This window comes from Fusarium redolens, assembly GCF_020744475.1.
Source record: "Fusarium redolens strain MPI-CAGE-AT-0023 chromosome Unknown BKA55scaffold_16, whole genome shotgun sequence".
Lineage (NCBI taxonomy): Eukaryota > Fungi > Ascomycota > Sordariomycetes > Hypocreales > Nectriaceae > Fusarium > Fusarium redolens.
Genome location: NW_025763679.1, coordinates 879,905 through 905,713, shown reverse-complemented (window position 1 = coordinate 905,713; position 25,809 = coordinate 879,905). Strand labels below are relative to the sequence as shown.

The 25,809-nt window shown below is 48.9% G+C and overlaps 10 protein-coding genes across 10 annotated transcripts; 5 read left to right on the top strand and 5 right to left on the bottom strand.

The window, feature by feature from the left end:
* Positions 1 to 260: 260 nt before the first annotated feature.
* BKA55DRAFT_521274 (pectin lyase fold/virulence factor) lies at positions 261 to 3,646 on the top strand (the record flags this gene model as incomplete). The annotated part of the gene is made up of 4 exons (XM_046188498.1): positions 261 to 1,381; positions 1,488 to 1,626; positions 1,690 to 3,263; positions 3,313 to 3,646. 4 exons carry the CDS (start codon positions 261 to 263, stop codon positions 3,644 to 3,646), a joined length of 3,168 nt encoding a protein of 1,055 aa, XP_046045183.1.
* Positions 3,647 to 4,034: 388 nt separating this feature from the next.
* On the top strand, positions 4,035 to 5,156 carry BKA55DRAFT_521118 (uncharacterized protein; the record flags this gene model as incomplete). Its single annotated transcript, XM_046188485.1, has 1 exon — positions 4,035 to 5,156. The coding sequence occupies one exon, from the start codon at positions 4,035 to 4,037 to the stop codon at positions 5,154 to 5,156; it is 1,122 nt and encodes a 373-aa protein (XP_046045182.1).
* A 128-nt stretch (positions 5,157 to 5,284) lies between these two features.
* Positions 5,285 to 6,088, bottom strand: BKA55DRAFT_543687 (flavoprotein-like protein; the record flags this gene model as incomplete). The annotated part of the gene is made up of 1 exon (XM_046190622.1): positions 5,285 to 6,088. The coding sequence occupies one exon, from the start codon at positions 6,086 to 6,088 to the stop codon at positions 5,285 to 5,287; it is 804 nt and encodes a 267-aa protein (XP_046045181.1).
* A 367-nt stretch (positions 6,089 to 6,455) lies between these two features.
* On the bottom strand, positions 6,456 to 8,055 carry BKA55DRAFT_134038 (uncharacterized protein). The gene is made up of 2 exons (XM_046184857.1): positions 7,052 to 8,055; positions 6,456 to 6,994 (listed from the first exon to the last, which is right to left on the bottom strand). Exons 1-2 carry the CDS (start codon positions 7,883 to 7,885, stop codon positions 6,761 to 6,763), a joined length of 1,068 nt encoding a protein of 355 aa, XP_046045180.1. The 5' UTR covers positions 7,886 to 8,055; the 3' UTR covers positions 6,456 to 6,760.
* A 530-nt stretch (positions 8,056 to 8,585) lies between these two features.
* Positions 8,586 to 10,310, bottom strand: BKA55DRAFT_521207 (glycosyl hydrolase; the record flags this gene model as incomplete). Its single annotated transcript, XM_046188493.1, has 1 exon — positions 8,586 to 10,310. The coding sequence occupies one exon, from the start codon at positions 10,308 to 10,310 to the stop codon at positions 8,586 to 8,588; it is 1,725 nt and encodes a 574-aa protein (XP_046045179.1).
* A 1,239-nt stretch (positions 10,311 to 11,549) lies between these two features.
* Positions 11,550 to 13,412, top strand: BKA55DRAFT_597534 (major facilitator superfamily domain-containing protein; the record flags this gene model as incomplete). The annotated part of the gene is made up of 3 exons (XM_046196086.1): positions 11,550 to 11,784; positions 11,873 to 13,049; positions 13,103 to 13,412. 3 exons carry the CDS (start codon positions 11,550 to 11,552, stop codon positions 13,410 to 13,412), a joined length of 1,722 nt encoding a protein of 573 aa, XP_046045178.1.
* Positions 13,413 to 14,401: 989 nt separating this feature from the next.
* BKA55DRAFT_597533 (uncharacterized protein) lies at positions 14,402 to 16,642 on the top strand (the record flags this gene model as incomplete). The annotated part of the gene is made up of 3 exons (XM_046196085.1): positions 14,402 to 15,158; positions 15,300 to 16,411; positions 16,628 to 16,642. 3 exons carry the CDS (start codon positions 14,402 to 14,404, stop codon positions 16,640 to 16,642), a joined length of 1,884 nt encoding a protein of 627 aa, XP_046045177.1.
* On the bottom strand, positions 16,492 to 19,201 carry BKA55DRAFT_578989 (uncharacterized protein). The gene has a single exon (XM_046193794.1). It carries the CDS (start codon positions 19,121 to 19,123, stop codon positions 16,622 to 16,624), a length of 2,502 nt encoding a protein of 833 aa, XP_046045176.1. The 5' UTR covers positions 19,124 to 19,201; the 3' UTR covers positions 16,492 to 16,621.
* Positions 19,202 to 20,041: 840 nt separating this feature from the next.
* Positions 20,042 to 22,329, top strand: BKA55DRAFT_521002 (uncharacterized protein; the record flags this gene model as incomplete). The annotated part of the gene is made up of 7 exons (XM_046188475.1): positions 20,042 to 20,347; positions 20,435 to 20,679; positions 20,812 to 21,028; positions 21,095 to 21,180; positions 21,240 to 21,387; positions 21,454 to 22,158; positions 22,219 to 22,329. The coding sequence occupies 7 exons, from the start codon at positions 20,042 to 20,044 to the stop codon at positions 22,327 to 22,329; spliced, it is 1,818 nt and encodes a 605-aa protein (XP_046045175.1).
* Positions 22,330 to 22,734: 405 nt separating this feature from the next.
* Positions 22,735 to 25,711, bottom strand: BKA55DRAFT_521183 (major facilitator superfamily domain-containing protein; the record flags this gene model as incomplete). Its single annotated transcript, XM_046188490.1, has 7 exons — positions 22,735 to 22,948; positions 23,062 to 23,717; positions 23,777 to 24,043; positions 24,099 to 24,501; positions 24,716 to 24,891; positions 25,202 to 25,461; positions 25,516 to 25,711. The coding sequence occupies 7 exons, from the start codon at positions 25,709 to 25,711 to the stop codon at positions 22,735 to 22,737; spliced, it is 2,172 nt and encodes a 723-aa protein (XP_046045174.1).
* Between the last annotated feature and the right edge of the window lie 98 nt (positions 25,712 to 25,809).

Genomic DNA, 25,809 nt, shown 5'->3' with positions numbered 1-25,809 from the left:
ATTGGTGGAGAATTTGTTGAAACTCTTCTGCGAGTTAACTTTGAGATGGTGATACGAACTCAAATCGTCCATAGGCAGATTAAGGGGTTCAGCTTTACTAATGAAATGGAGAGGATGAAGTCATGGGGTAGCATTTTTCTGAATCACCAGTGAACTGTTTATCAAGGAATCTTGGTGGAAGAAGTGTATTTAAATAAGGGGAATCGCACAAGACGAAACATTTACAGAAGCATAGACTGCAACGTCTAGCAACCACAACAATGCTCTTCCAACCAATCTTCTTCGCTCCTCTCGTTGCACTCCTTGTCCAAGGAGCCGCTGGAACTCCAACTTCACACGACCATTCTCTCGCGCATCACAAGCGAGCGACTTGTACTCCCAAATCCGCTGGATCAGCTTCAACAGACGATGTCCCCGCCATCGTCGCAGCGTTGAAGCAATGCGGTAACGGTGGAGTTATCGTGTTCCCCAAAGATGTCACCTACATGATCAAAAGCAAACTCAGCTTCGCCGGCTGCATCAACTGCGAAATCCAGCTCGACGGTCGACTCAAACTTTCGGATGATTACACATTTTGGAACAATTCTCGTACTCAGATTGACATTCGTGGAGTCAAGGGGCTCAAGTTTCACAGTCCTGCTGGTACTGGAGAGATTGATGGCAATGGGCAAGCTGCGTGGGATCGCTTTGGATCGGTTGGGGATTTGAAGAGGCCTGTTATGTTCGCTGTGGCGGGGTCCACTGACGTTGAAGTCAACGGCTTTCTTATGAAGAACGCCCAGAACGTCTTTGTTGATATTGGATCCAACAGCGAGAGAGTCAAGTTCATCAACATGGATCTGACTGCCATCAGCAAGTCTAGCTACCTACCAAAGAACACCGATGGATTCGATATCGGAGCGTCCAAGTACACGACCCTGTCGAACATCTTCATCCAGAACGAAGATGATTGTGTTGCATTCAAGGCAGGCTGTGATCAAGCCACCGTCACCGACATCACCTGCCAAGGATCACACGGCCTTTCTGTAGGTTCTCTCGGCAAGACAAACACCGACACAGTCACAAACATCTATGTAAAGAACGCCACCATGAAAGGAGCTACGAAAGCGGCTGGTATCAAGATCTACCCCGGTGGTCCTGATCACGGCACAGCTGTTGTCCGTAACGTTACTTGGGATGGTGTGATTGTCGATAACTGTGGTGCTGCATTTGAGTTCGATGCTTGTTACAACGAAGACAAGTCTTACTGTGAACAGCATCCCAGTACTGCGCAGGTGACTGAGATTTACGTCAAGAACTTCTCGGGGAGGACTAGTACCAAGTATGCGCCTACTACCGGCCATGTCTTTTGTCCTGTCGAAGGAAAAACTTGCGATGTTGAGTTTACGAATTGGACTGTTAAATCTGGAACTGGTGCTGGGGAAATTTTGTGTGAGAACATTAGCTCTGATGTTTTGGGTATCACCTGCAAGGCTCCTTAGGACAAGTATCTCGGTTATCTCCAAACGGTTTAGTCTATTGTTACAGCCAATCGGACAGTACAAGGATCACTCATGTCCCCACCGCCTCGTGAAGTTCGAGGTGATATTCCTCCATAAACCGACTTTGATGTCCATGACTTACTTGGTCCTGCACCCCTAACATTACTTGGCCTAACCTCACCGAAATAAGAACAACATGACAAACCAGGATCTGTCAGGTCATATTACCAAGTTCCGGGTATCCCAAACTCCACGGATCAAGCGGAACAGACCCGCTGTATCTTGCTCAACCTGCCGTGCGCGCAAGCAGAAATGCGACAGACAACAACCATGCGGTGCATGTCAGAAGCGCGGTCTCCAGGACTCGTGTCACTTAGAACCAGTATCACGGCCCACAACAGCTTTGCTGGCTGATCGCGATGATAGTCGAGTCCAAAATGAGCTTAGGCAGATGCAGAGCCTCCTCCAGAGTCTCCTCAGCCAGCCTAACCGGGACCAAGCGGCTACGTCCTGCGATAAACTAGCCCAGGGTGTGGACCGCATTCGGCAGGCCATCAATGACAATAATTGTAGGGCTGCGACGGCTCCGCAAGTGGACCAACCTCCAGACATCATATTTGGATCTCTCGCCAAAGCTACCTCAGAAGATGTCCTGGCAGCTTTGCCGTCCCGCCAAGATGCTGATATGATAGTCTCGACATACCTCAACGCAAGGAATATTGCTGTACCGTTTATTCACATCCATCAATTCCGCAAACAGTACGAGGCATTTTGGAACAACCCTGAATCCGCAAATCTTCTTTGGGTTAGCATCTTGTTCTCAGTCCTTGCTGTTGGCGCTATCATCCCCGACGGCAGGGGAAATTATCGTCAATCTTCGGCACTTATGTCCTTTTCAGCCCGGTGTCTTATATCTGGGCAGTACAGCACGGCTACTGAGTCCTCTGTTGAAGCCTTGGCTATGCATCTTCATGCACGATGTTTCCATAAAGAGGACCAGGACATTGATCTCTCACAGCTCTATGCCTTGACGGTTCGCATCGCTCAACAACGATTCTATCATGTCGATGGAGGCGACTTGCTACAGGCAGTGACACCTTTTCAAGCCGAAATGAGGCGACGCGTTTGGTATTATCTCCAATACTACGACGTCTTGCTCTCTCTTGAACATGGATTACCGCCAGTAATACATGAGAATACATACTCCACCCGACATCCGACCGATGTCACAGATGATGAGTTTGATGAGGAATCGCAAGTCATCTTCTCATGTCCAGTAACAGAGATCCATGCTGCCCTACCCTGCGTGTACATGTCACGACTCTTGCCCATTCTAAGAAGGATTATATGCCATGCTCTCGGTTTCAAGACTTGCAGTTACAAGGACGCCATTTCCCTCAAAGCACATCTTGAGACATGGTACAGGTCGATTCCAGCTTGCCTCAGCGTGCGTTCGATCAAGGATACATGCTTCACAAATACAAGTTTCACCTTTATGCAACGTATTTTATTCCAGCTCATCTACAACACGGGAATCGCGCTAATCTATCGCCCGTTTCTCAACATCATGAGCCTTGAGAATAGGTATTGCGAAACTGCGCTTGACACATGTCGCAAGAATGCACTCAGATCCATCGAAGTCTACATCGAGGTTGATCGGGAGATTCAGAAAGGAGGAAAACTTCATAATGATCAGCACGTAAAAGCTAACTTACCAGTCAATGACTTCTTCATGACGATGATAATGGCACCACTTGAGTTCTTTGGATGCCCCAACTTACCGTAGGTCTACCCTGAGGAGAAACCAATTGCCGTGACTGAAGTATTACAGGCTAAGCCAAAAGGGCTATATCATCCACACACTCGAAACGGCAGCACAGCTGTGGCCTATGAGGTCATGTGTCTCCTCATACGCCCTCGAAAGCTCGCGACTCCTTCAGGTGATTTTGGCAGATATCCATTCCTCAAGCTCCATCGAGCGTCCCATGTACCCAAACATCTCCGAGCTACGCCAAGACAGTGATTTACCACAACATTTTGGATATTATGGGTCAAGAAACGAGGATGCCTGTGACTTGGACTACTTCCTATGGAATAACGCTACTGCGTCGGATTGGGTTCGTGAACAGATCGATATGCAGATATGCGCCACTGACGAGGCCTAGGTCCCGATGAACTTGCTGACTGACTATGATGGCTTCGACAAGCCAATTACTGAAGAGTCAATTATCGGGGTTTAGGACTTTCTTGGTTATCTGTTCTGAGTGAATGGAGAGATGTAGTGGGGTCTCGGAGTTGTCGGTTCTAATAATTACCCTTTTGGGTAATCGACATGTCCGACATCAAATCCGACGCTGCGCCAAGACGCCCAACACTCGATATTCATGGAGAGGATGGTGTATCCTTGCGGTTTGCAAGCCTCAAGGAGGAAGCCGATCAACATCGGGGACGGGTATAAGAAGAGTGCCAGCATCCCTCAATAATCGTGCTGTATCCAGCCAGCGACTCATCTCACATCCCAACCCAACCATCTAACACCAAGACATCATCAAAATGGGCGACCAAGCTATTCCCGAGTTCTCATCCTCTCTTGTCCTTCCCACTTTCAATGAGCCTCTCAAGCTCGAGAGGACTCCACTCCCCAAGACGCCCCCTTCCGGGTCGGTCATTGTTCGTGTCCTCAGCACTCCCGTGCGCCCTCACCAACGCGAAGGCTTCAAAGGAAACAGTCCTCTTTCCTTTAAGCCCCCATACAACCCGGGCGATGGTGGTGTTGGTCGCATCATATCCGTCGGGCCTGATGCTGTTGCACTCAAACCTGGCCAGCTCGTGTATATGAACAACTTCGTCACTGCAAGAGATGATCCCAGTATCCGAGTTCTGCTCGGTATCCATGACGGTGGTGGCCCTGAGGCCGACCTGAAGCTGTTCAACCTCTGGAAAGGCTTCTGGAGGGATATCGCAATTGTTCCAACAGAGAATGTCATCCCTCTGAATGAGAAGATACTGGTGAGCGAGATGGGTTACTCTTATGGAGACCTTACCTACATCCAGCGCCTCTCAGTCGCATATGGTGGTATCAAAGCCTCTGGTCTCCAGGCTGGTGAGACTGTCATCGTGGCCCCAGCTACAGGACACTTTTCGGGTGCAGTAGTCGAGTTGGCTGCCCAGATCGGCTGTCGCGTGATTGCACTTTCGCGCTCAGCATCTAAGCTGAAGCCTCTCACGTCTCGCTATCATCGTGTCACAGCTGTTGAGCTCACTGGAGATGAAAAGAAGGATACCAAGGCCATTGGCGCACTTGTGCCGGGAGGCGTTGATGCCTACATCGACGTTTCTCCGCCTGCAGCAACAGCTTCACATCAGCACCTCAACATCTCCATTAACTCACTGGCATCCTTTGGCCGTGTGGTCTTTCTAGGTATGATGTTTGATATCAAGATCAACTATGCTAGCCTCATGGTTCGTAACATTACAATCAAGGCGCAATTTATGTATACGCGCCAGGAGTTGGTGTCTTTGGTCAAGATGATTGAGACGGGAGTCCTCAAACTTGGCAAGGAAGCTGGGCATGAGATTGTTGAGAGAGGATTCTCTATGGATGAATGGGAGAAGGCAGTCAACATTGCGGAAACGGCTACGGGTTGGGGTCAGCAGGTTTTACTCTATCCCTAGACAAAAGCCATTGCGAGCTCGATAGAACGTTGCACGTATCTTCAATTATCATCTCTATTTCCTTTCATTATTCTATTGATTCTATATAGCCTGTATCTGTCTTGCTCTGAGTAAATCCAGAGTTCCCATCACTTGCCCTCAGCTGCTCCACCTTCGCTAATATGAATTGAAAACCCCGTTGTATTCTTCCCCTCCAAACCAGACTTGAGAGTCAAGGTCGGTATTTCATAGTCACCGCCGTTTTGCGGCCTGTAAGCGATAGGCTCGATGGTATCCAAGTGCCTCAGCTTTTCACGAAGCGCCTCTGCTTCCTTCTCAAAGCCAGCTTGGTCCAGTCTGTCGGTTTGATAGACGACATGAGATGGAAGAACCTGGAATCCGGGATAGTACAGGACCCCGTGATTGATAGGGTAGAGTAAATCGTCAATGTGTCCAACAATTCCGCGTGCCGAGAAGTGCTCTTTCCGACCCCCGGCAGTAACGACAAGCATCGCTCGCTTTCCCGCAAAGACTCCTTCACCATATCTATCACCATAATGCTTATCGCTATGCTCGCCAACTCCGTATGCGAAACCCATGGAGAAGACTCTTTCGACCCACCCTTTGAGAATAGCAGGCATGGTATACCACCAAAGCGGAAAGTGAATCAGGACCATGTCGGCCCAGAGCAGCTTTTCTTGTTCGGTCTTGACGTCCTCGGTAAGGTTTCCTGTTGTGTATGACTCCCTCGATGCGTATGCAACCTTGAGACGGTCATCGGTTGAGAGATTGGGAAAGACTGCACGATCGATCTCGGATTTCCATTTCATTGTGTACAAGTCTGAGGTTTTGACTTGGTGGCCTTGAGCTTTGAGCTCGTTGATGGAAACTTGGAAGAGAGAACCATTGAATGATTGGGGCTCAGGGTGAGCAAGGACGATGAGAACTTTCATGTTGATGAGTAAATAAAGATTAATTCTAGCTTGACGTTCGATGTTATCTTCACCTTTGGACATTCATATACAAACGACTTGCTCCACTATAGTCGAAAGATGTTTTGCCAAGAAGAGAATCATGGCATGATCGGATCAAATACGACTCCGATCGGGTTAAGTTCAACTTGTCATGGCTCGGACGGGCCAACTTCACCCCCGATATTTGGCAGTCGATCATGGTTTTGGCCAGTTGACTCCCCAAGTTCTCAACCCTTTTATTGGATACTTAATCGCGGGCGTTGGGTTATAAAAGCTGAAGCAACGTTGGTTTGGGAGCTTTGTCCGATCTTGGTGCGAAAAAGCTGATATAACGTTATCACATCATTTGGTCCGCTCCGCAACCCCACGAAAACAATCTCCGCAGCGAATCAAAGCGCACGCTGGGAACTTGTGCCAGTTGATGATTAATTGAATCATTTTCGCACCGGGGTTCATTCAGTCCGACTATACCCTACCTCAGTATCTAATCATAGCCTGTCCCACTGACGGGCATGTAGAGCTGACAGACAGCGCCGCTTGGGCTCAAGCCAGGAGCAAAGCCCTTCAGCTAACTTTTTTCTTCATTTCCGATTTCGTATTCTCGTATTTCTTTAATCGTTACCCAGACCCTGAACGCCTTTCCATGCCTCCTCAAAAGCCAAACGGTAATGAGTCTATACAGTCAAGATTCTCCTCTGCTTCTTCCTTCAGACATCTCTCACAAGTGCATTTGAACTGGAATTGCTCCTGAGTGTGGTTCTGCCTACTTGAAAGATCTTTATGCGTCGTAAGATCGAAGTAGGTAATCATGCACTCTTCACCTTTTGATATGTCGCGGGCTGCTGTATATACCATTCGAGCTTGGCCGTCAGGTTTATGAGTGACCTACTAGATCTGTCAGTAGCATATTCACGTGGTTTTACAGCGTTTGGATTCGCTCACATTTGGTAGGCATGAATGGTTGAACTGGGCAGCGCGAGGATACAGGGCCATTCCGTACGATTCACCTCTTGGTGTCGCATTGTCGCTCACAGGTTGAGAACCCGTAGCCCTCAGATACAGACCAAAAGTATTGGTTTCTTCCTTGCACAACAGCAGAAGCATTTGTTCGGCACTTAGCAGGGATGGTAGAACAGTCGCATCACTCAGATACTCATTGACCAATCGTTTCCAATGTGTAATCTGCACCTCGGGCCACGAGTCAAGGTACGCACAACACATATCCACAGCTTTCCAGCCACGTAGAAAATGAGCCTCCCATGAATGCCGATGTTGTGCAGGGGCGTTACCGCTGTGTAACTCGACATTCCACGTGGCAAGCAGGCGAACAACGTGCCAGACTGTAGCGAAATTGTACTCTCCCTCTTCTCGGCGAAGTGCTTCTGCGTGCTTTTTCAACCAAGAGCACTCAAAACCATGTCGAGCCTTATCCGTCGCTCGGCATGCGACATTACACCAGACAACATCCTTGAAACAAGCGTGTTCACAGCGCATGGCGCGGCCATTCTGAGGGATACGGCGGGAGCACGACAAATTGCTGCAGATAAGCGGTTCGTTGGACGTCACAGAAGGGACGATAGCATATGGTATGTCTACGAGAAGAACGGTTCCTTCTCGAATAGGACCCGTGGCTCGAAGTAATCTGCCTTTGCAGGGGTCTTGATCAGGGACCAGATTCGGATGTACGTAAAAGTCCAGATCATGAGTGATGACATTCGAAAGTTTTAGCGTACTCCTCGGTGCCTTTGGGGGAAGACGGGGTTTTTGGAACTCCATTGTTGCTGAGATAAAGGGCGATAAAGAGAAGGATAAGGAAAATGGAAATTAAGTGAATGGGAAAAAGAATTTGCAGGCAAAGTCGCTACTGAGCATTTGTGTTCTGGACCCTCGGAATGATCGAATACGGTTAGATGAGGAGGCCACTAAGACATCATCGCCACAGAGATAAGGAAATTATTTCGGCGTAACCTTTTGCGGCTTAAAGCCAATGCTGTATCACTGTATCAGAAAGGCGGTATGCTTTGTGTTTCAAGGTTTGACATTGTGTCACTGTAAATGCACATGGTGATAAGCTCAATGGTTGACCTGGACGAAGGTATTGACGTTTTCACCATCAACGCCACATGATTATGCGAGGTTCTCAGCTTTTTAGATAGCGTTGCGCACCTTAAAGAGTAAAAAGATCTGAAACTCCAATCAATTGGTTTTGCTGCCGCAGAAACTTCATCTCTTTCTGGCTTTTTAACGTCGACATTCTGTGGCCATTTGGCCCCGTTAAATCGGCATCGCAATAACCGTTCATCGCCCTTGCATCCTAGATCTAAGTGGAGAGGGGCCACATGGAAGCTAGGGATAATCCCTCCAGTGAGATTGGTTCCCGTCACACGTGTCACTAATAATAGCACATCCAGCTGGTGAGCTTCAATTGTACTTCGACTGAGAACAGTACTTTCTAAGCTTGAGCTGTATCGCTAGACTACAATTCTGATCGCACAAACACGCCGTGATCAATCTCTTGAGCCACAGGCTTGTAGGTCCATTGGCTCACATAAACATCACCTCCCTTGGGACAGTCCAGTCCAGATCCTTTGCCGTTACAGGTAGCATAAGATCCAAGCAGGCTACCAACAAATTGACCCATTCCTCCACTAACAAGACTTGCCGATGCCGTCGCTATGTTAAGAGTCTTCCCTCCGCGGCTTGATGCTCCAAGGTTGTAGTGCGTTGCGTTGGCTGCCTCGATATGTAGACTAATTGCACCCTTCTCCCAGCCATCTGGAACAGGTACTATCTTTGGCTCAGGAACATTTTGCGCTCCTGTGGCACGGAATCGGAACGCGAGCTTGGACTTCTTGTTGCTGCCTTGCCTCGTTGGAAGACGAACGATGCCAAGGTCGATATGGTCAAGCTGCGTTCGGAAGACGGTGATACCAGCCTCCTGGTCGTCTGACTTGGGTTTGAAGTCGATATCAACACTGTACTTGAACAGAGTGTGTGCTTGCCGACGACCAATGAAGGCTAGACCTCGCTGTCCCGAGAGCTCAATCTCGTCTCCAGCTAGAAGGCTACCCGTAACATTATTGCGACTGGGCACGATATGTAGGCCCTTGGAAGACAAAGAGAAAGCACCCTCTCTTGGGACCCGATGGTGCACAAAGTGGGGAGGAATCTTCTTTGCCTTCTTCAAGTTGTAGTTATCTGGATCAGCATTGAAGGGTCCGTCCCCGGGAACGTTTCGGGTCGGCTTTGGGAGAAGGTTTCCTGGCATGCGACCTCGTACTGGTTGCAACTTAGGCCACTCGCCTTTGTTCCATGTACCATTGAAGAGCACCGCTTCACGACCCATGGGCGAAACTCCAGGGGCTGTGATGCGAGTAGCAAGACAAAGACCCCACCAATTGCCCTTGGCATCTTGGAAAAGATCACCGTGACCGACCGTCTGGAAGTACTCGGACGTTCCGCGGTTGGTCAAGATCGGGTTTTTCTTGTAGGCTTCATATGGGCCGGTAATCTTGCGTGCTCGAGCGATGGTGATGGCGTGGTCTTCGGCCGTTCCACCCTCAGCAATCATGAGATAGTAGTAACCGTCACGCTTGTAGATATGAGGTCCCTCAGGCCATACGCCACCTGTGCCGTTCCAGATGTTTAGTTCGGGGCCAAGCTTTCCTGTTTCCAGATCGAGCTCCTGCAGAGTGATGCCATGGGTAGCACAGTACACCTTTCCGTCGTCGTCCCAGAAGAGGTCGGGGTCAATATGGGTTGGCTTGAAGGTAACGGGGTCACTCCAGCTGCTCTCGTCCCAAGGATTTGTGGTCTTGAAGATGACACCAATAATATCTCCAACGCCTAGGTATTCGCAAATGACGTAGTATGTTCCCTTGTGGTATCGAATGGTTGGTGCGTACATCCCTTGCTGCTGGCCAACCGTCTTCCAACTGATGCCAGGAAGCTGCTTCTCACGGTTCCAGACATGGCTGATAAGACGCCAATTGACTAGGTCCCTCGAAGCATAGACTGGAAGACCAGGGAATGAGATGAAAGTCGATGTGACACAGAGAAAGAGACCGTCTTTCTGGATACATGACGGGTCCGAGTGCCATCCTGGAAGGACTGGGTTGGTGTATGTTGATACATCCGTCTTCTTTTCGGGAAGAGCACTTCCCAGCACAAGAAGCGGGCACAATAACCAAGAGAAGCGCATCTTGAACCCTCGTAATGGATATCGTCCTGGGTTACACCAGCTATCATTGCAACCGCGAGAGCTCCTTCCTCATTATATATGTATTGTCGAGCCGTCGATCATGAGATAGATTCAGGCAAATGCGGGGAACAAAACGGCTGAATTACGATCCCCAGAAACAAATTGTTCGCGATTGATGATGCCGATTCGAGCGCTAGATTCTGACCCTTGTTGGTAGCATGACGATCTTGTCGAAGAGCGCATTGAACCTGCAGAATGAGGGGTCTTGATGCAACTCAACCTTGCTGATTCCATTAAATAGGCTGATTCAACGACCCAGAAAATAAACTACATCGTCATGGAGAGGACGATGTAAGCCATTTAGGCTAATCAGACACTTACTAATTAGCGATTCAATCCCAAGACTTCAATGGGAACTGCTCCATTCATGGAGACTGAGCTTGTGTAATATCTCAACTGTGACGATCCCTCACGGATGAAAAGCGGCGTATTAGAAATTGAGAAAATTTAGATTAAGAGGCCAGTCTTAGCTGTGGAAAGACACTGTCAGGGGCAATGTTGAAGCTTCAAGATGTAGCATCTGTCTATTCGATGGAAGCATTTCGGATGGAAGACCCGGGTTTCCACCTTTTTTCAAGAACCTCCAGTTACGGACATCGTTATCAATTGGCAAGATGGACTGAAAGCAACGACATAAAGTTTCTTCAGACTGGAGAAAATCGCCAATTAGCTCTGGGATTCCCTAAATGCAATTGACCACATAGATCTTACAATTGACTGCCCAATCGCGCCGATCAACAGGATGCGGCTGGTGTAGGGTACATGGATGGCTGGATGCCCCTGTAACCTGGGCGGGGAAGTTTCGCGAAACTTCGCATCGGCAAGCAACATGAGATTGGATGTCGCGTCAAACAATAAATGCCTGAGGCTCCTTTGTTCGATGCGATTCCACGGTCTCACAGTCTGCGAATACCCTTGCTTGTATCCCCAAGTCTAGAATAGTCTTATCAACCGATAACGGGACATGTCCTGACAATGAGATCTGGTTGACGTCACCTGCAACGGTACACGGAAGAAAGCGACCGAAACATGCTGTTCCTGACCGCAATTTCTCAAGAATCTGGAAATAAATAATACTCTTTCGGATTTAATTACCTATTCATCAGCTCAATTCGTGTTCTTCAATTTTTTTGTTTGTTTACTTTTTGCTTGGGTAGTGGCTTTTTGACGGACGCGCAAATGTCTCTCGCTCAGCATGTGACCCAGACTGAGGGCTTCGATTACGAAGGCCCAGCGAATCCCAACTATGAAGGTCCGAGTCATCCGAATGTTTCTCCTGTTCTCGTGCCTGGGGATGAATGCGATCAGAGTGGTGATCGATCAGAATGGCGACGATTGAGTTTTGCGCCCGTTGAGATTGCTAAGAAATTGCCAAACATTGCCGCTTACAACGTCTCCAACCTCAAGCGCTATGGTGAGTTAACCAATTGGCCCAGTTGAGAGGCATCGCTGACTGTGTGCAGTTCAGGTAGCGACTGGTATAATAGCCTGCTGGTTTGCAGCAGGCATCGTCTTCGGTTTCGCTGCCCTCAAGCCAATTCTAATTAATGAGGGCATCTATTCCGAGCTTTGCCCTGTGGTGGACTACAGAATTCCATGCGCTGAGCAAGATATGCGATTGAATCTATTGTTCATCTCAGCGTCAATCGCCGCTAACGTTTCTTCTCTTTTGGCTGGCGCTGTGCTTGATCGCTACGGTCGACGAGTGTGTTGGCTGGTCTCGAGTGTTCTGCTTACTCTCGGTTCACTAATGATGGCCATCTCATTCTCGCATCCTGGCTTCCATGGATATCTCCTCGGCAATGTTCTTCTCGCTTTCGGCGGTACCTTTATTTTTGTTTCCAGCTTTCAGCTTGCGAACGCGTTTCCGAAATATTCTGGACTGATCGTGGCCCTCGTCACCGGCGCCTTTGATGCCTCGGCTGCAGTGTTTTTGTTCTATCGCATGGCTTATGATGCATCCGGTGGATCATTTTCGCTTGACAAGTTCTTCTACGGCTATATTTCCGTCCCAGTCGCCATTTTCCTGGCTGAATTCCTCTGGATGCCAGCGCACTCGTACCATACCCTACCTCAGCTCGAGAAGAAGATCGAGCACGCCCAAGACCGCACCCGAGACGTTCACGAATCGGACGAAGAGATCAATGATACAAATGAACTTACCCGCGTCCGAAGCGCTCGAGCCGATCAAAGGAAGGCTAAGCTTGAAAAGATCGAGGAACTCGCTGGTGATAGTCAAGAACGAGGCGAACGCGTCAAAGAAGAGGAAGGCCGACACGAAGCCAGCGGCGTCTGGGGTGTTCTCCACGGAATGCCAGCTCACAAGCAGATGATGACTCCTTGGTTCATCCTCATTCTTGTCTTGACTATCCTCCAGATGATTCGTATGAACTACTTCATCGCTGGTGTCAGATCGCAGTACCGATACATGTTGGGCTCTGACAAGGCTGCTGAACGCATCAATGAGTTCTTCGATGCTGCCCTGCCCATTGGAGGCGTTGCTGCAACGCCATTCATTGGAATCTTGCTCAATAACCTGAGTGTACCCACTACCTTTTCTGTTTTGACTGTCTTTATCATTGTGATTGGCGTTCTCAACTGTCTGCCGAATATGATAGCTGGATACTTCACCGTCGTTGCTTTCGTCTTTTTCCGTCCTCTCTATTATTCTGCAGTCTCGTAAGTGCACTCACACTCTCCCCACCAAGTCTAATTACTCACCCGTATTATAGTGACTACGCCACCAAAGTCTTTGGTTTCGCTACGTTCGGGCGCATTTACGGAACGATCACTTGCATCTCTGGAATCACGCAGCTTATTCAGTCGGGACTCGATGCGCTCACGCATGGCCCACTGCACGATGACCCAACGCCTGTCAACGCGACTTTAGGTGCTGTTGGAGCTCTTGTAGGTCTCATTTTGACCGTCTTCATAACCGTCAAGGGTAGAGTCTTTGTCGAGAAGAAGGTTGAGATGGAGGCCGATGGTGAGAGAGAACGACTCTTGTCGGATGCTCAGAATGGTTATGGAACAGGTCACTGAGCATAAGGTTGCCTGAAGACTATATGAGTGGTTTTATGAAGCAGTATGGAACTCACTTCTCAAGGTTGGATTATGTTTCTGTTATGTTGGAAGCTTCCAAATGGTTATTTCTCTGTTTAGGGATGACGTGTGTTTATGGGATTGTGAAGAGGAAATTAAAAGTTATTGAAAGGGCGTATTCTCCTTAGTTGTCATTGAACGAATTCATAAAGAGATGGAAAAAAAATGTTGCAGGAGTTGGCTGGGCTATAGATAGATATTCGTGTTAATTTACTATTCTCACTGCTCTTGTTTGTCATTTCTGTCAAATGGGACCCAATGCTTCAAGACGCTGTATTCATGCTCGAACCCGGGAAACACATATAAGGATATTCTACAAATCAAAATCCCCACTGGCCAATTGAGGACAGCGATGTGACTACGGTTCGGCTCAGATCCATACGCCAATGCGCTCCGAAGCTCTTTCGAGGCACTCAAATGTTCTACCCTCTTACCTTCTTACCTGAGACAGCATGCAGCAAATCTCATCAGCATGTAAATCTTCAAAGGTATTACCTAACAAAGACGCCTTTAGTTTGAACGGCATTCCATAGACTTTGACGTGTTTGAGTCTTGAAACAATATGTAGGGGCGAGGTAGAGCGCGAATATAGCCTTGTTGGATGGCAAAGGAGTCCCGTTTATTAACCAGTCATAATTCCAAGGTGATGTCTCACTCGATATACAAGCATATTTTATCGAGATGTAATCCATAACGCTCCCTACTTTGAGCTGGGTCCAAGCTGAGACATCAACAGTGGTTGCCCCTTGCACCTGTACATACCGACCAGCGATTCTTAACTCCTCAGCGACCAAATAGTTCCATTCCTCTCATCACACCGGAGACAATCCTCCCTTACTGGTGGATATTCCCATAAAAAAATTAAACATTGCGATTCCTCGCCTCTTTCACCTTCTGTCGGTAAGCTGCTAGTCTTGGTACCCAGCAGAATGTCAAGACGACTCATTTCGTTACTGCTGCCAGGTCTAATCACTCAAATCGGGGCGCAGAATGTTGATAAAGAACCCGACACTGTCTGTGTAACATACTTATCAACTTATCTTGTCCCTATTTCATCGAACGCGACAGGTTCTGTGCCAGCAGATGGAGCGGACAGCTTATCGCAGACCTTCGATGCTACCTCGGCAGCTTCTACGACATTTGAGTCCGGGATTGGTTCATCTCTCGACCTGACTGAGACTCTTCAGCCCTCCCAGTCCCTTTCCGACGACGCCAATCAATTTATCACAACCTCGGCCACGACCGGTACAAATACTGCGGATTCCGCTCCCACCACACCGCCCGGGTCTAACGATCAGCTCGTTGTCTTCCGCATCGTCCCACATAATGATAACTCCAGGCGAGGCCGTTTCAAGAGAGAGCCTGGGGGTTTTGTAGGCTCTGCGTCAGAGATATGCCAAGACGCTTCTGCGTTCAGTCTCTCGGGGGGTCGCCTTCTTGATAGCGGGAGACCTATTTATTACAATGGCAAAGACTTCAAGGAACTACGCGGCCAACAGGGTACATTACCTCGTGGGGCTGTTGCTACTACATTTGCCGGAGATGGTGGATCTCTTCGATTTCGCAGCCGTGACCTGCCAAACGGCGAAGCAGGCTTTTGTCAGAGCCCGGGAACTGGTCAGGTATACATTACCTTTACACCATCACCACCAGGGTGCGTACCGGTTAGACTATCTTTCGTTGGAGGTATGTTTCTATCTGTTCTAAGCGTCACCAGAAGCTAACATTGGAAATAGTTGACGAGTGTGAGGGTGGGCAGACGTCTGTAAGCGCTGCTCTTCCATCAACAGATTCCCAGATCCTCCAACCCACAGTAGACTCAATTAGTCACATCCGCTCCCTTCAGTACAGCCATTCCTGCTGTTTCTGATGGTCCATCCCAAGTCACGTCGCTCGTAGACTTTACGACTTTTCTTCCTCCGTCTCTGGAACCTACACAGACACGACCTGCCCAAACAAGTTCTTTTCGCTTTTCTAATACTTCATCGATCGCGTTCCCTACAGTACCAATTGAGACGTCCGACGATCTTTCTTTTACAAACATTCCTGGTGTTACATTCGCACCATCAGATGAAGCAACGACAGTTGATGTCTTGCCAACTGACGCTTTATCTACAGAATCACAATTTACCTCTGATGACGCAAGATCCAGCGTTCCAGAGGCTACAACGTCGACAGTACCAGCCACAGACACTGCTAGCCTTGAACCTAGTGTCAGCTCTTCCGATACTGGTATTACCGTCGACACTGAGGCCTCCAGCACAACGTCAACGTTGGAATCTGCGAGCACTTCAGACATAACAACCGACATCTCTACAACAACCACAGCTGCAGTGACCACTACAACTACTAGTCCACCATCTCGTGTGTGCGAGTCATACCTCATCAACCCAACAGTACTATTCAGCGGTGACCAAGACAGTGACGATGGTGTCGAGGAAATTACACTTCCATTCCCAGTGGGAATATACACCGAGTCCAGCGAAACCATCTACGTTGGTGTTAATGGACTGATAAGCTTGTTCGACAACTCCATCGCACAATCCTCCAACAACCCATTTCCGGACAATGGCTTACCATCAGTAGCCATCGCGGCTTACTGGGACAACTTGCGCGTTGAAGCTAATTCCGGTTACGAAATCACGTACAACGTTTACGATGATCCTGACTTTCGCGCGGTTAATATCGACTGGTGTGTTGTGGGTGACGATGATGTCGTCACTCACTTTATGGTCATATTGCAGGCTTACGATCTTTCAAACCCTGCCTCAGCTTTCATGCGTTACTTCCAGTCGAATGCAGGTAAATCAGCCACTATAGCTGTGCAGAATCTTGTTGAAACAAAATCCCAGCAATACTCTTATAATATGGAAGGCGCAGTGCCAGATGGATGTACTGTTCTCTTCTTCACTATAGGAGGTGATGAAAGAGTTGTTTATGTGCCATTTGAAGAAGACACAATGCTATATATTACGATTGATATGTTCATTACCAGATTTAAATATAGAATCATATTATCCATTCTTGTACTGCACCTGGCGGTTACACTTCAGTTACGTAGGTCACTCTCAGTAAACTATTAATATGTCATCTGTATGAACTGTTGAGATTCCTGTAAAACAACATAAGAGACTATATATCACTGTATCCTATAGATCAACATCGCCTGAGCTAGATCTCCATCCCAAACTATACATAGCATCTGAGAACGCAACCATCACCCTCCAAAGACAGGCATCAAAGACATCTTGAGCCTTGTCAAGGAGTCCATCAAATGCTTCTCGGGCATTCTGAGCAAACTCACCAGTCTTGGTAATAGCCCACGATGAAGTCTCATAGATGCGCTCCATCCCATGATGCAGACACTGTGGTCTCTTCACAGGAGAGTTACTAAGGTTATCGCCCTTGGGAATCTCCTTTTCCTCAGGATCAGACAAGTTGGAACCGAGACGGTATACAGAGTAAGCATCATCAGGTCCGCCACACTGCTCGCGTGTATCGAAGATGGAATTAAACCAACATTTATCGTCGCTAACTCGCGCAGATTCCTCGGGAACCTTGTTGGAGCAGAAGCATCTAGCCCCATGGCGAAGCGCAACAGAATATCCCTTGATACTGCACTGGTGATTGCAAGAATCTTTGTTGGGGCTTCGATAAGGTCCTGTAATCCTGACACGTGCAGGGTACGAAGAGGTGAAGCCAGGAAGGATGAAACAGCCATGGGGTTTTAGCTTGGACAGTCTCATCTCCGTTGGGCGTTTCGCGATTTCAACGGGTCGCTTGACTTCCTCGGTCTCAAGCTCATCATCCACCACGTTAGTGATAATTCCCGTGTTCACAACACTCCAAGTTCTCCTTCCGCCACAAGCTTCACGAGACCAACCAGGACACCAATTCGCACACTGAGCATCATCGACCCGTGCGCTCTTCGCTGGGTACGTGTCAGAGCACAAACACCAACCTCGCTGAACAGCTGCAACAGGCTTATCCTCGCGTTGGCAATAGCGAGCGCATTGATCAACGCTATTCATGCTCTCAAGCTTCTTGTGAGTCAAGGTAGCAGATTGCATATTGTAGCAGCCATGTGATGTAACATGGCCTAATCTTGGCTCCTGATAAGGCTTTTGCATATGGCCCTTGTTATCGGACTCTTGTTGGATGCGGTATCTTCCACCAGCGTAGCCAGTTCTGTATGCTGAAAAGGTGTTTGTAGTAACACCGTAGCCTCCACAGGAGTACTGGGCATCACCGGCGCAAGGGATCTGACATTCACGAAGGTCTGTTGTGGAGCCTGAGCGAGGATAGCCTTGGGCACAGTGACATTGCGAGCCTTTGATGAATGCAACACCTTGTCCAGCGGCTTTGCACGAGTCAATGCAAGATGAAGGAAGCTTTGAAACTGCACCTGCGTCGAGTGGTATGCGGCTTGCAGTAATGGGGATATCTGAGAAGCACCGTCCAATCTGTCTTATAGGCTTAGGCTCGATGACGGGTCTCCTCTCAGGGCCGAGGTTGTAAACGCTGAACGCGACGTTGTTGCCACCGCAGTTGAAAAGACTTGTTCCGGGACACTGGACATTGCACTGAGAATCAGGAAGCTCGTCTTTTTTGTCGGGGTATTCATTGCTGCAGTGACAGATCTGATCCAAGGTGAACGCATATATACGACCCTTTCGTTGACAGAAGCGATGACAGAGCATAGGACTATTGCCCGCAAACAGTTTGGATACGGTGTTTGTAGGAACTTTGCTGTAGCAAGCCTGTCCGGGATGCCCATTCGGCTCAGTATGCTTGGGTGATATCTCCTGAGAGCTTTGTGGTGTAGTGAAAGGATCGTGGATCTCAACATCAACACCAAGGCCAGTGTCGTAGACAGCAATATAAGGACTGTGGCGAATTGGGTTGTACTGGGTTGCACGCTGGCATCGATCGTCGTCGTCGCTCAAGCAAGGCATGTAACACTTGTAGGCTCCGACAATGGAGTCTGGTCGGGGGTACCTTCTACCACAATAGCAAGCGTTTCCACTGATGAAAGCAAGAGGCTTTCCATCTTCAGCGCATGCCTTGGCGCATTCTCGGCGGGAGTCATCGTCGCGAATTAACATCCTCTTGCGAAATGACGGACGCATCGTAACATGATAGCATCCCTGCGCCGTGATCTTACCAACCTTGCCACGGTTTGTCGCGAGTTGCTTAGATTCGGTTGGCTGAACAGATGGTCCCAGTCTGTGATGCGATGGCAGTCCATTTGCTTCATCATTGGCCGTAGAAGGGATGAAGAAAACGCCGTAAAGTTCGTCCTCCTCCTTAAAGGCATGGTTCCTTGGCTGCTTGACACAGTCACCATCCAAGATACCGATGCACTGCGCATTACAGCGGTTATTATCGACTTTATGATAATTCTGAGGCGCAACATCACTGCAAAAGCAATTAATGGAATCGAACGCAATCCATTGCTGACCGCGTCGGCGACAAGTGTCGAGGCACTTCTGTCGTTGAACCTCGTTCCGTGAAAATCCACCAACAACAAAATTCGGCGATCTTCCCCGATAACAGCCCTTATGCTTGAGAACTTCAAGATTGGAACTCTGGGCAGCTACCAGAGCCACCCAGAAGAAAAGAGCGGCATGTAATAAACTGAACGTCGCCATGACAAAAGAGTGAGTGGCGTCCAAGAACAAGAGGGAACCATTGGGGCCGGGAATGAGGTGTTTATGTTTCCGTCATCAGCGTAGGGCTAATTTTACACCAAGACATTCTAGACTCTCGTTGGTTGCGCTTGACTTAAATATGGAACGATTTAGGCATCATACAAGGATCTGTGCCTCAATGCTGGCTAGGATCATGAGAATCAGCCAACGAGTGGTGAGCTTGGGGAGCTAAGATGACAGGGCTGCGGATCCTAGCTGAAGCGTGGTTCTTGGCGTCGGCTACGAGGCAGACTGAAAGCAGAAAACGCCGAGAATCAAGACATTGCTACAGGGTAACAGGAATGTCTTTTTTTACAAATCTACGATAAGAATAATTTCAAGGATAATTATCACCATAGTTATTACAAGGCTTAGCTTAGGTTTAAGCTTACTTTCGATAACCTCGTCATCAGAAAAGTGACACTCTTTCCTATCTGCATCAACCAGGGTTCTTTCAAACGCCTCCTAATCGTCCTTGCATATTTACTTTGCCCGGCACTTGAGTCTCGAGCTCAAGGTATGGCGTTGGACAGTCGTCTCGATTCCTGAGCATCCAAAGCTATCCAAGCGGGACCAAAAAAAAGATAGCTACCCAAATTTCCCCGTTGGCTATTTAGACAAATGACACCATGTTTGGCTGATTAATACGCGCGCGGGCGTGTCCACATCGTTTCCCACAGCCATCTTCTTTTGATGAGTAATGCCTAAGCAATCCTCGGGTGGCCCTTGATGGCAATCGCAACCTCATTACTTTCAGGAAAACCATCTTGTTTCTCAAGTCTTTGAGTTCAGCCTGCTGTCGGGTTTATGCTCGGCTCGTTTTTATCTCGTACTGACATCGTGTTTATTGCATCTTGACTGACTTGCCGAGCAGCCGAGATGGCGCACGAGATCCCCTTCAGGGCCGGCTCATCATCAACCGGCAATGAATACATGCAGTCAACCGGAGCGAGCAGCCAAGACTCAACGTGGGAAGTGGAACGAGAACACGAACAAACCAGCGAGCGCATCAGCATAGCCACCACGCTCTCTTGCTTTCAGTGTCGGGCTCGTAAGGCGAAATGCGATCGGTTGAAGCCCAACTGCAGCCGCTGCGTGCGACTTGGAGATGAATGTGTGTTCCCAAACTCGCGACAGAGGCGACCCGCGCGAAAAACGAGTACTGCTGTCACATTGGAGACCCGAGTAGGTGAGTGAACATCGTGTTTTTGCCAATAACCGGCGTCAACTGATGCTTTTCTTGAAGCTCGACTAGAGGAGATAATTACACAGAGTGGCCTGCCAGACATCGTACTAAATGATCCCGTATCCCTTGGTGATGAAGCCGGACTTGATATGGACTGGACCCAGGATGCAACAAACGTCAGACACTCGACTTTCTACGGGCCCGCGTCCGATGGAGCCCCTTTCATCCAACCAGCTGCCATGGCGTCTCAGGAGGTGCCATTCGCAGCACACGAATTAATTGGACTTGGCCAGTTTGAGCAGCTTCCGCCCAGCCACTTGACCGAACGACTGTGAGCCACGACCTCCTCCTTCTTCGTTCTCTAACTCCCCCTAGGTTACACCATTACTGCCTTTCTCCTTCGCTTCTTGATATGTGGGGATGGATGCATATGTGCCAGATTATGCTAATTAAGAGTTCATAGGGTTGGTATTTATTTCGATGAACTAAATCAAGATGCCCCAATGTTGCACCGCACACGTTATGTGACATCCCTTCATCGCCCTGCCCACATGCGCCCATCCATGTCTTTGCAGTACGCCGTCTTGGCTCTGGCCGCAGCAACGCGACAGGAATTCGCACACCTTGCAATGCCGTTCTATCAGCGGTCTAGGCGGTATGCCGAGGCAGATGAGATGAAGGTGAGTACATAAACCGAAACGCATAAGGAGTCAGCAATCATAACCCCTTCGATCAGGGCCAAGGAGAATATTTTACCACCATTGCCCATACGCAATGCTGGTGTTTGCTCGCGGTCTATGAATCCCATCAACTCCTCTTCTCTCGCGCCTCTGTCAGTCTGTCCAAAAGTGTACGTATTGCCCAGATGCTTGGGTTGCATCGTCTCGATAGTCCAAAGCAACCAACGGACCCTCCGCTCCCTCCACCGGGAGACCATTTTGAGGTTGAAGAGCGGAGGAGAACCTGGTGGGCCATTTTCTGCTCCGATCGCTTCGTGAGTGGCATCACAGGTTGGCCCGCTCTAGTCAATGAGAAGGATGTAAGTAGATCGTTGAATTATGAGAGCTTGAGAAACCAAAAGGGCTGATATATCAACCGGATAAAGATTGAAACCCGATTGCCTGCCTCTGACGATGCCTTCGACATGGGAACCAATGAAGCAACGCCCTGGCTCATGGATGCCCTTCAAGGGGTCACTCTCTATTCTCCCTTCGCCGGCAAGGTGCTTACTGCCCATACGTTCCACAGAACCCTAGAGCACACATTCCGGTCCTTCCCAAATGATGGGGTCGAGGACATTGTAAATGGCCCATACTGGATTCGACACCGAGGGATTGACGCCGACCTATCTAATATGATTTTGTACCTCCCAGAAAACCTGCGCCTCCCGCAGTGCGGATGGAAGCGGAATGCCATCGTCGTCAACGTAGGTATCCACACCTCCGTTATATGCATACACAGAGCGGCGCTGGCAAAGATAAGAGAGTTCGGCCTCCCCGCAGACTTGTTTGCAAACAGCAGGCTTCGGTTGCTACCCTCGGCAGAGCAAATACTGAACGCTTTCAAGTCGGCTGGTGACGTGAAGGGCGCTATGACTGATCATTTCTTGGTATTTTCGGCGTATCTTGCATCCCTGATCTTTCTAGAAGACTACATGGTAGCCAAAAGTCCGAAGAGCGAGCAAAATCTCCAACATATCCTCAATGCAATTGCTCAAGCTGGCGAGAATGACCTGTTCTCACGCTCGTTAGCAATTCAGCTTGCTTCAGGGATGAGGCACGTCGGAATGGACTCGAGAACTTTAGATAGAGTAAGAGCGCAAACGCAGTGACCAATTCTCATTTTGGAGTTGCTAACATCCAGAAACTAGGTACAAAAGCTTCCGCCAACACCAGTGTCAATACCCATTCTCGCCAAACAAGACAAGACCTCGTTGCACATCACTTTCTGTTCAATTCTGCCTACCAAGACAGACGACTAATCGGCCATATCAAGCCGGGAATAGTATTGTCTACTTTGGCCAGGGGAGTAAGAGGCTGCCCGACGTTGAAACACGGCAATCCACCACGTCAAAGTTGCCTTGAGGCACCAAGACTCGAGGGCGGAGTTCTTTGAAGGGGTACAGCAGACCCGTTCTATTGTATAGATACGCCTGCCGATCCAACGGGTATGGCGTTCGTTCGTTAACTGGATGGAGCTTCATATCTGTGATTTATAGTACTATGGTGTGATTGCACAGCTAAACCCAAACTGATTCTATAAATGGAAACCTAAAACCAGTCTTTTCTAAACCGGACCGTCTATTGAGAGCGTTCTAAATCCAGAAGTGCACTACTAAGGTCCGAACTCAAGTGAGAGTTAATCGCAAGTGCCCAGCCTACGATTCCTATGGAGGGCCGCCACTTGGTGCATATCGGCTGAGCTTTCTAATTCTCTCGCCAAAGACATAAAAGAGTATTGGAACTGGGAAAAGCCCGACAGCTATAAAGCCAAGAACGCTGGTGGCCCAATCAACCCCCAGCCTTTTGTACATGGCGGTTGCAAACATCGGAAACCCTGCGCCAAACAGGGCCCGTACTACAGCGTTGGCTGCGAGGGCACTGTTTGCATTCCTTAAATAATTATCGATGATGTAGGTTTGGCCTTGGAGAAAGATACTGAGAGCGAAAAATTAGCATCAATTTTGCAACCCTGCGCAAATGACAACACTTACAGCATGATACCCACCCCCAGCGGAATTCCAGATATGGCTTGTGGCACCCATAAGATGGTAGGGTCGGAGGTCCATGCGAACCAGAGAAGTCCAATAGGGAAACATGCCCCGCCAACCATCATCGGTATAAGCCGCTGCTCAGGTGGCAGATGACCTTTATCCTTGATTATGCGTGTGAGTCGGGTCTTGGAGAAGACGATAATGAAGATGACCCCGATGACAACGCCAAGTATTATGGCTAGGAACGGGAGAGATCCAACACCACTGTTCCAGCCCCGATCCTCTTCGAAGGACACTGGATATGCTTCGAAGCAAAGGTAGATGAGACCGTATACAAAGGACATGTAGAGCGTGACGAGGATGATCACGGGCTCCAACACCAGCATGGCGAGCGGCCGGATTAGGATTCGGTTCGCCATTTCGCTGATATCGACAGGCTTTTCTTCCACAGCAGCATGCATAGCCCAATCTCTGGTCGAGAGACGAACTGCGCGAGCTTTTCTAGCCAGAAGGGTAGACTCTAGCGTCTCGGGAACCGTGATGAAAGCGATGGGGCCGAATAGAGCTGCCATAATGGCCGTGATGTACGCCGTCCACCGCCAGCCGAGTGAACTTTGGGTGATGAACCCGCCCATGATGGGACCGGCAACAGGACCCTGTAATGAGTCGCATGAGTGTCAAGGTCACTAATATTGAATGGAGAAATCGCACTCACAACAAAATTCGCGCCTGCGAAAATGCTCATGGCAATACCGAGCTCGACCGGTGGCCAAAGGTCAACAAGTGCGCCGCCAACGACGCTGAGAGGAGACGAGCCAAACAGACCACTGAGAAATCGGCAGACAAGGACTGTCTGAACGCTTTCGGCAGTGGCTACAGGGATTTGGAAGAGTGCAAACACGAAATATCCAACAAAGAGCGGGTATTTACGGCCATACACCTCTGACATGGGACCGAATATCAGGGGGCCAAAGGCGAAACCCTGCGGATTGATTAGCCACAACATGAAGCCTTCTAGATGTCGCTAGCCAACGCACCAGGACGAATAAACTTGTACCCAGAGTCATTACTTCTGTTGAGACGCCGAACTCCTTCGCAGCAGGCCGGGTTGCTGTGCTAAAAATGCTGCTTGCGAACGTCACAACCCATGTTAACATGCCTAACGAGACTGTGATCATCCACTTCCTCCGATTCGGCCAGTTCTTGGGGTTTTCTGGGTCGTCTGGGCCGTTCCAGCCGACGATTTTGCTGTTAGGATCGCGTCCGGTGATTGCTTGGCCAGGATCGTCTGTCATGACTGTGTCGGATGAAGGGCTAGGGTCCCGTTTCTGCTCGTTCGTGGAATCGCCTTCGGGGATAGAAGAGGGAGACGTAGTGGCTCGGGCGTGGGACGCCATGGCCCAGAGAGGCCCAGAGAGATTCGAAGGGCAAGGCTTCTGACTTTTAGAGAACAGAGAGGGCTATTCACATGAGTTCGGTGGTATCGGAGGCGTCGGAAATGCTAAGACGCAGGAAGTAGGTCGGCAACCCAGTTATAAAGCAATGGCACGGTTGAGTTGGGGTTTAGGAAACCATGTTAAGATCGAACTTCGCATACGTCTGAAGACGATGTAACAAAGAATAATACCAGGAAACATGTTGATTTGGTCAGCACGCCGGTTTGGTCATGGTCGCACCACCGAGAGAGTCCGATTTGGCGGAAAGCCTGGTGCGGCCGGTCTGAACGGTAATATCACCGGGCCGTGGTTGGTCCGACCGGTCTTGAGCATAAAACCGGCGGGCCGCGATCCGTCCGATCGATCCACAGGAACATGCCCCTCCAGGAAGAAGCTATTGAACTCAGCTTAGCTCGATCAAATTATTGAACTATTACATATTAAATATGAAATCACTTTACTTACGTAGCTATTTTATTGGAATTTCTCAAGTAATATAATCTGCATATTATTTATAATAGAAAATGCTTAATTAAAGTTGCTACGTAAAGTAGATACAATTATCAATTGGGATTTAAAACACATATCATCTAAGGTAAGTTTATTTTCAATCTAAATATTTACTTGAAATGAAGTAACCCTTCCCCCCTCCTACACCCTACACAACCGCGCGTCTTGGCCCATTAGGAGCTAGGGGGGTTCACCTGCCAAACATCAAGGGATACCCAGGGACCTGGGAAATCCGTGACAGCTACAGCGAGAATCTCGTTAAGCCAAGAGTACTTGCTGCTTCCAGTCTCAAACTTAATTCGATCCAAAGCAGTAGGTCCCGAGATCAAAGGGCCGGCTGAATGACTGTAAACATAGGATCCGTCATCCATCTGTACCACAGAGTGTGCGTCAACATTGAAATTCCCCAAAGCATCGATTGCACCAAAATCAGCTCCGACAGGAAGCACCTTTCCTGTGAATAGTTAGCTGGGGCTCATCATGTACGGATTTTTTGGCCTGCTTCTACCCTCGCCCTTGGGTCCCGACAAGGTCCCGCCAGTTATTGGGATGGCCAGTCGAGTTCCTGCTGGACCTGAACCAGTGTTGATGGTTGAACTGACAGTGAGGTTCATACGGAAGAGGTATGTGAGAGTAGGAGCCTTAGGGGCCACAGTAGCGGCCCCAATGCTGCTAGCAATGACTAAAAAGGCAGATATCAACATGTTTGTAGAGAGTGAAGAACGAGGGCTAAAAGAGAGGGGCTAGGTTCAGGCCAATAATAATTTCCAACTGCAATGTACGAGGTGGGATCGTCTAATAA

What these genes read in the sequence shown, in the direction of transcription:
- BKA55DRAFT_134038 (XM_046184857.1), bottom strand. Translation starts at nt 7,885, where the DNA reads ATGGAGTTCCAAAAACCCCGTCTTCCCCCAAAGGCACCGAGGAGTACG. An exon ending in ACCATTCATGCCTACCAAAT is followed by an intron (nt 6,995 to 7,051) that starts GTGAGCGAATCC and finishes CAGATCTAGTAG; the next exon opens with GTCACTCATAAACCTGACGG.
- BKA55DRAFT_578989 (XM_046193794.1), bottom strand. Translation starts at nt 19,123, where the DNA reads ATGGCGACGTTCAGTTTATTACATGCCGCTCTTTTCTTCTGGGTGGCT.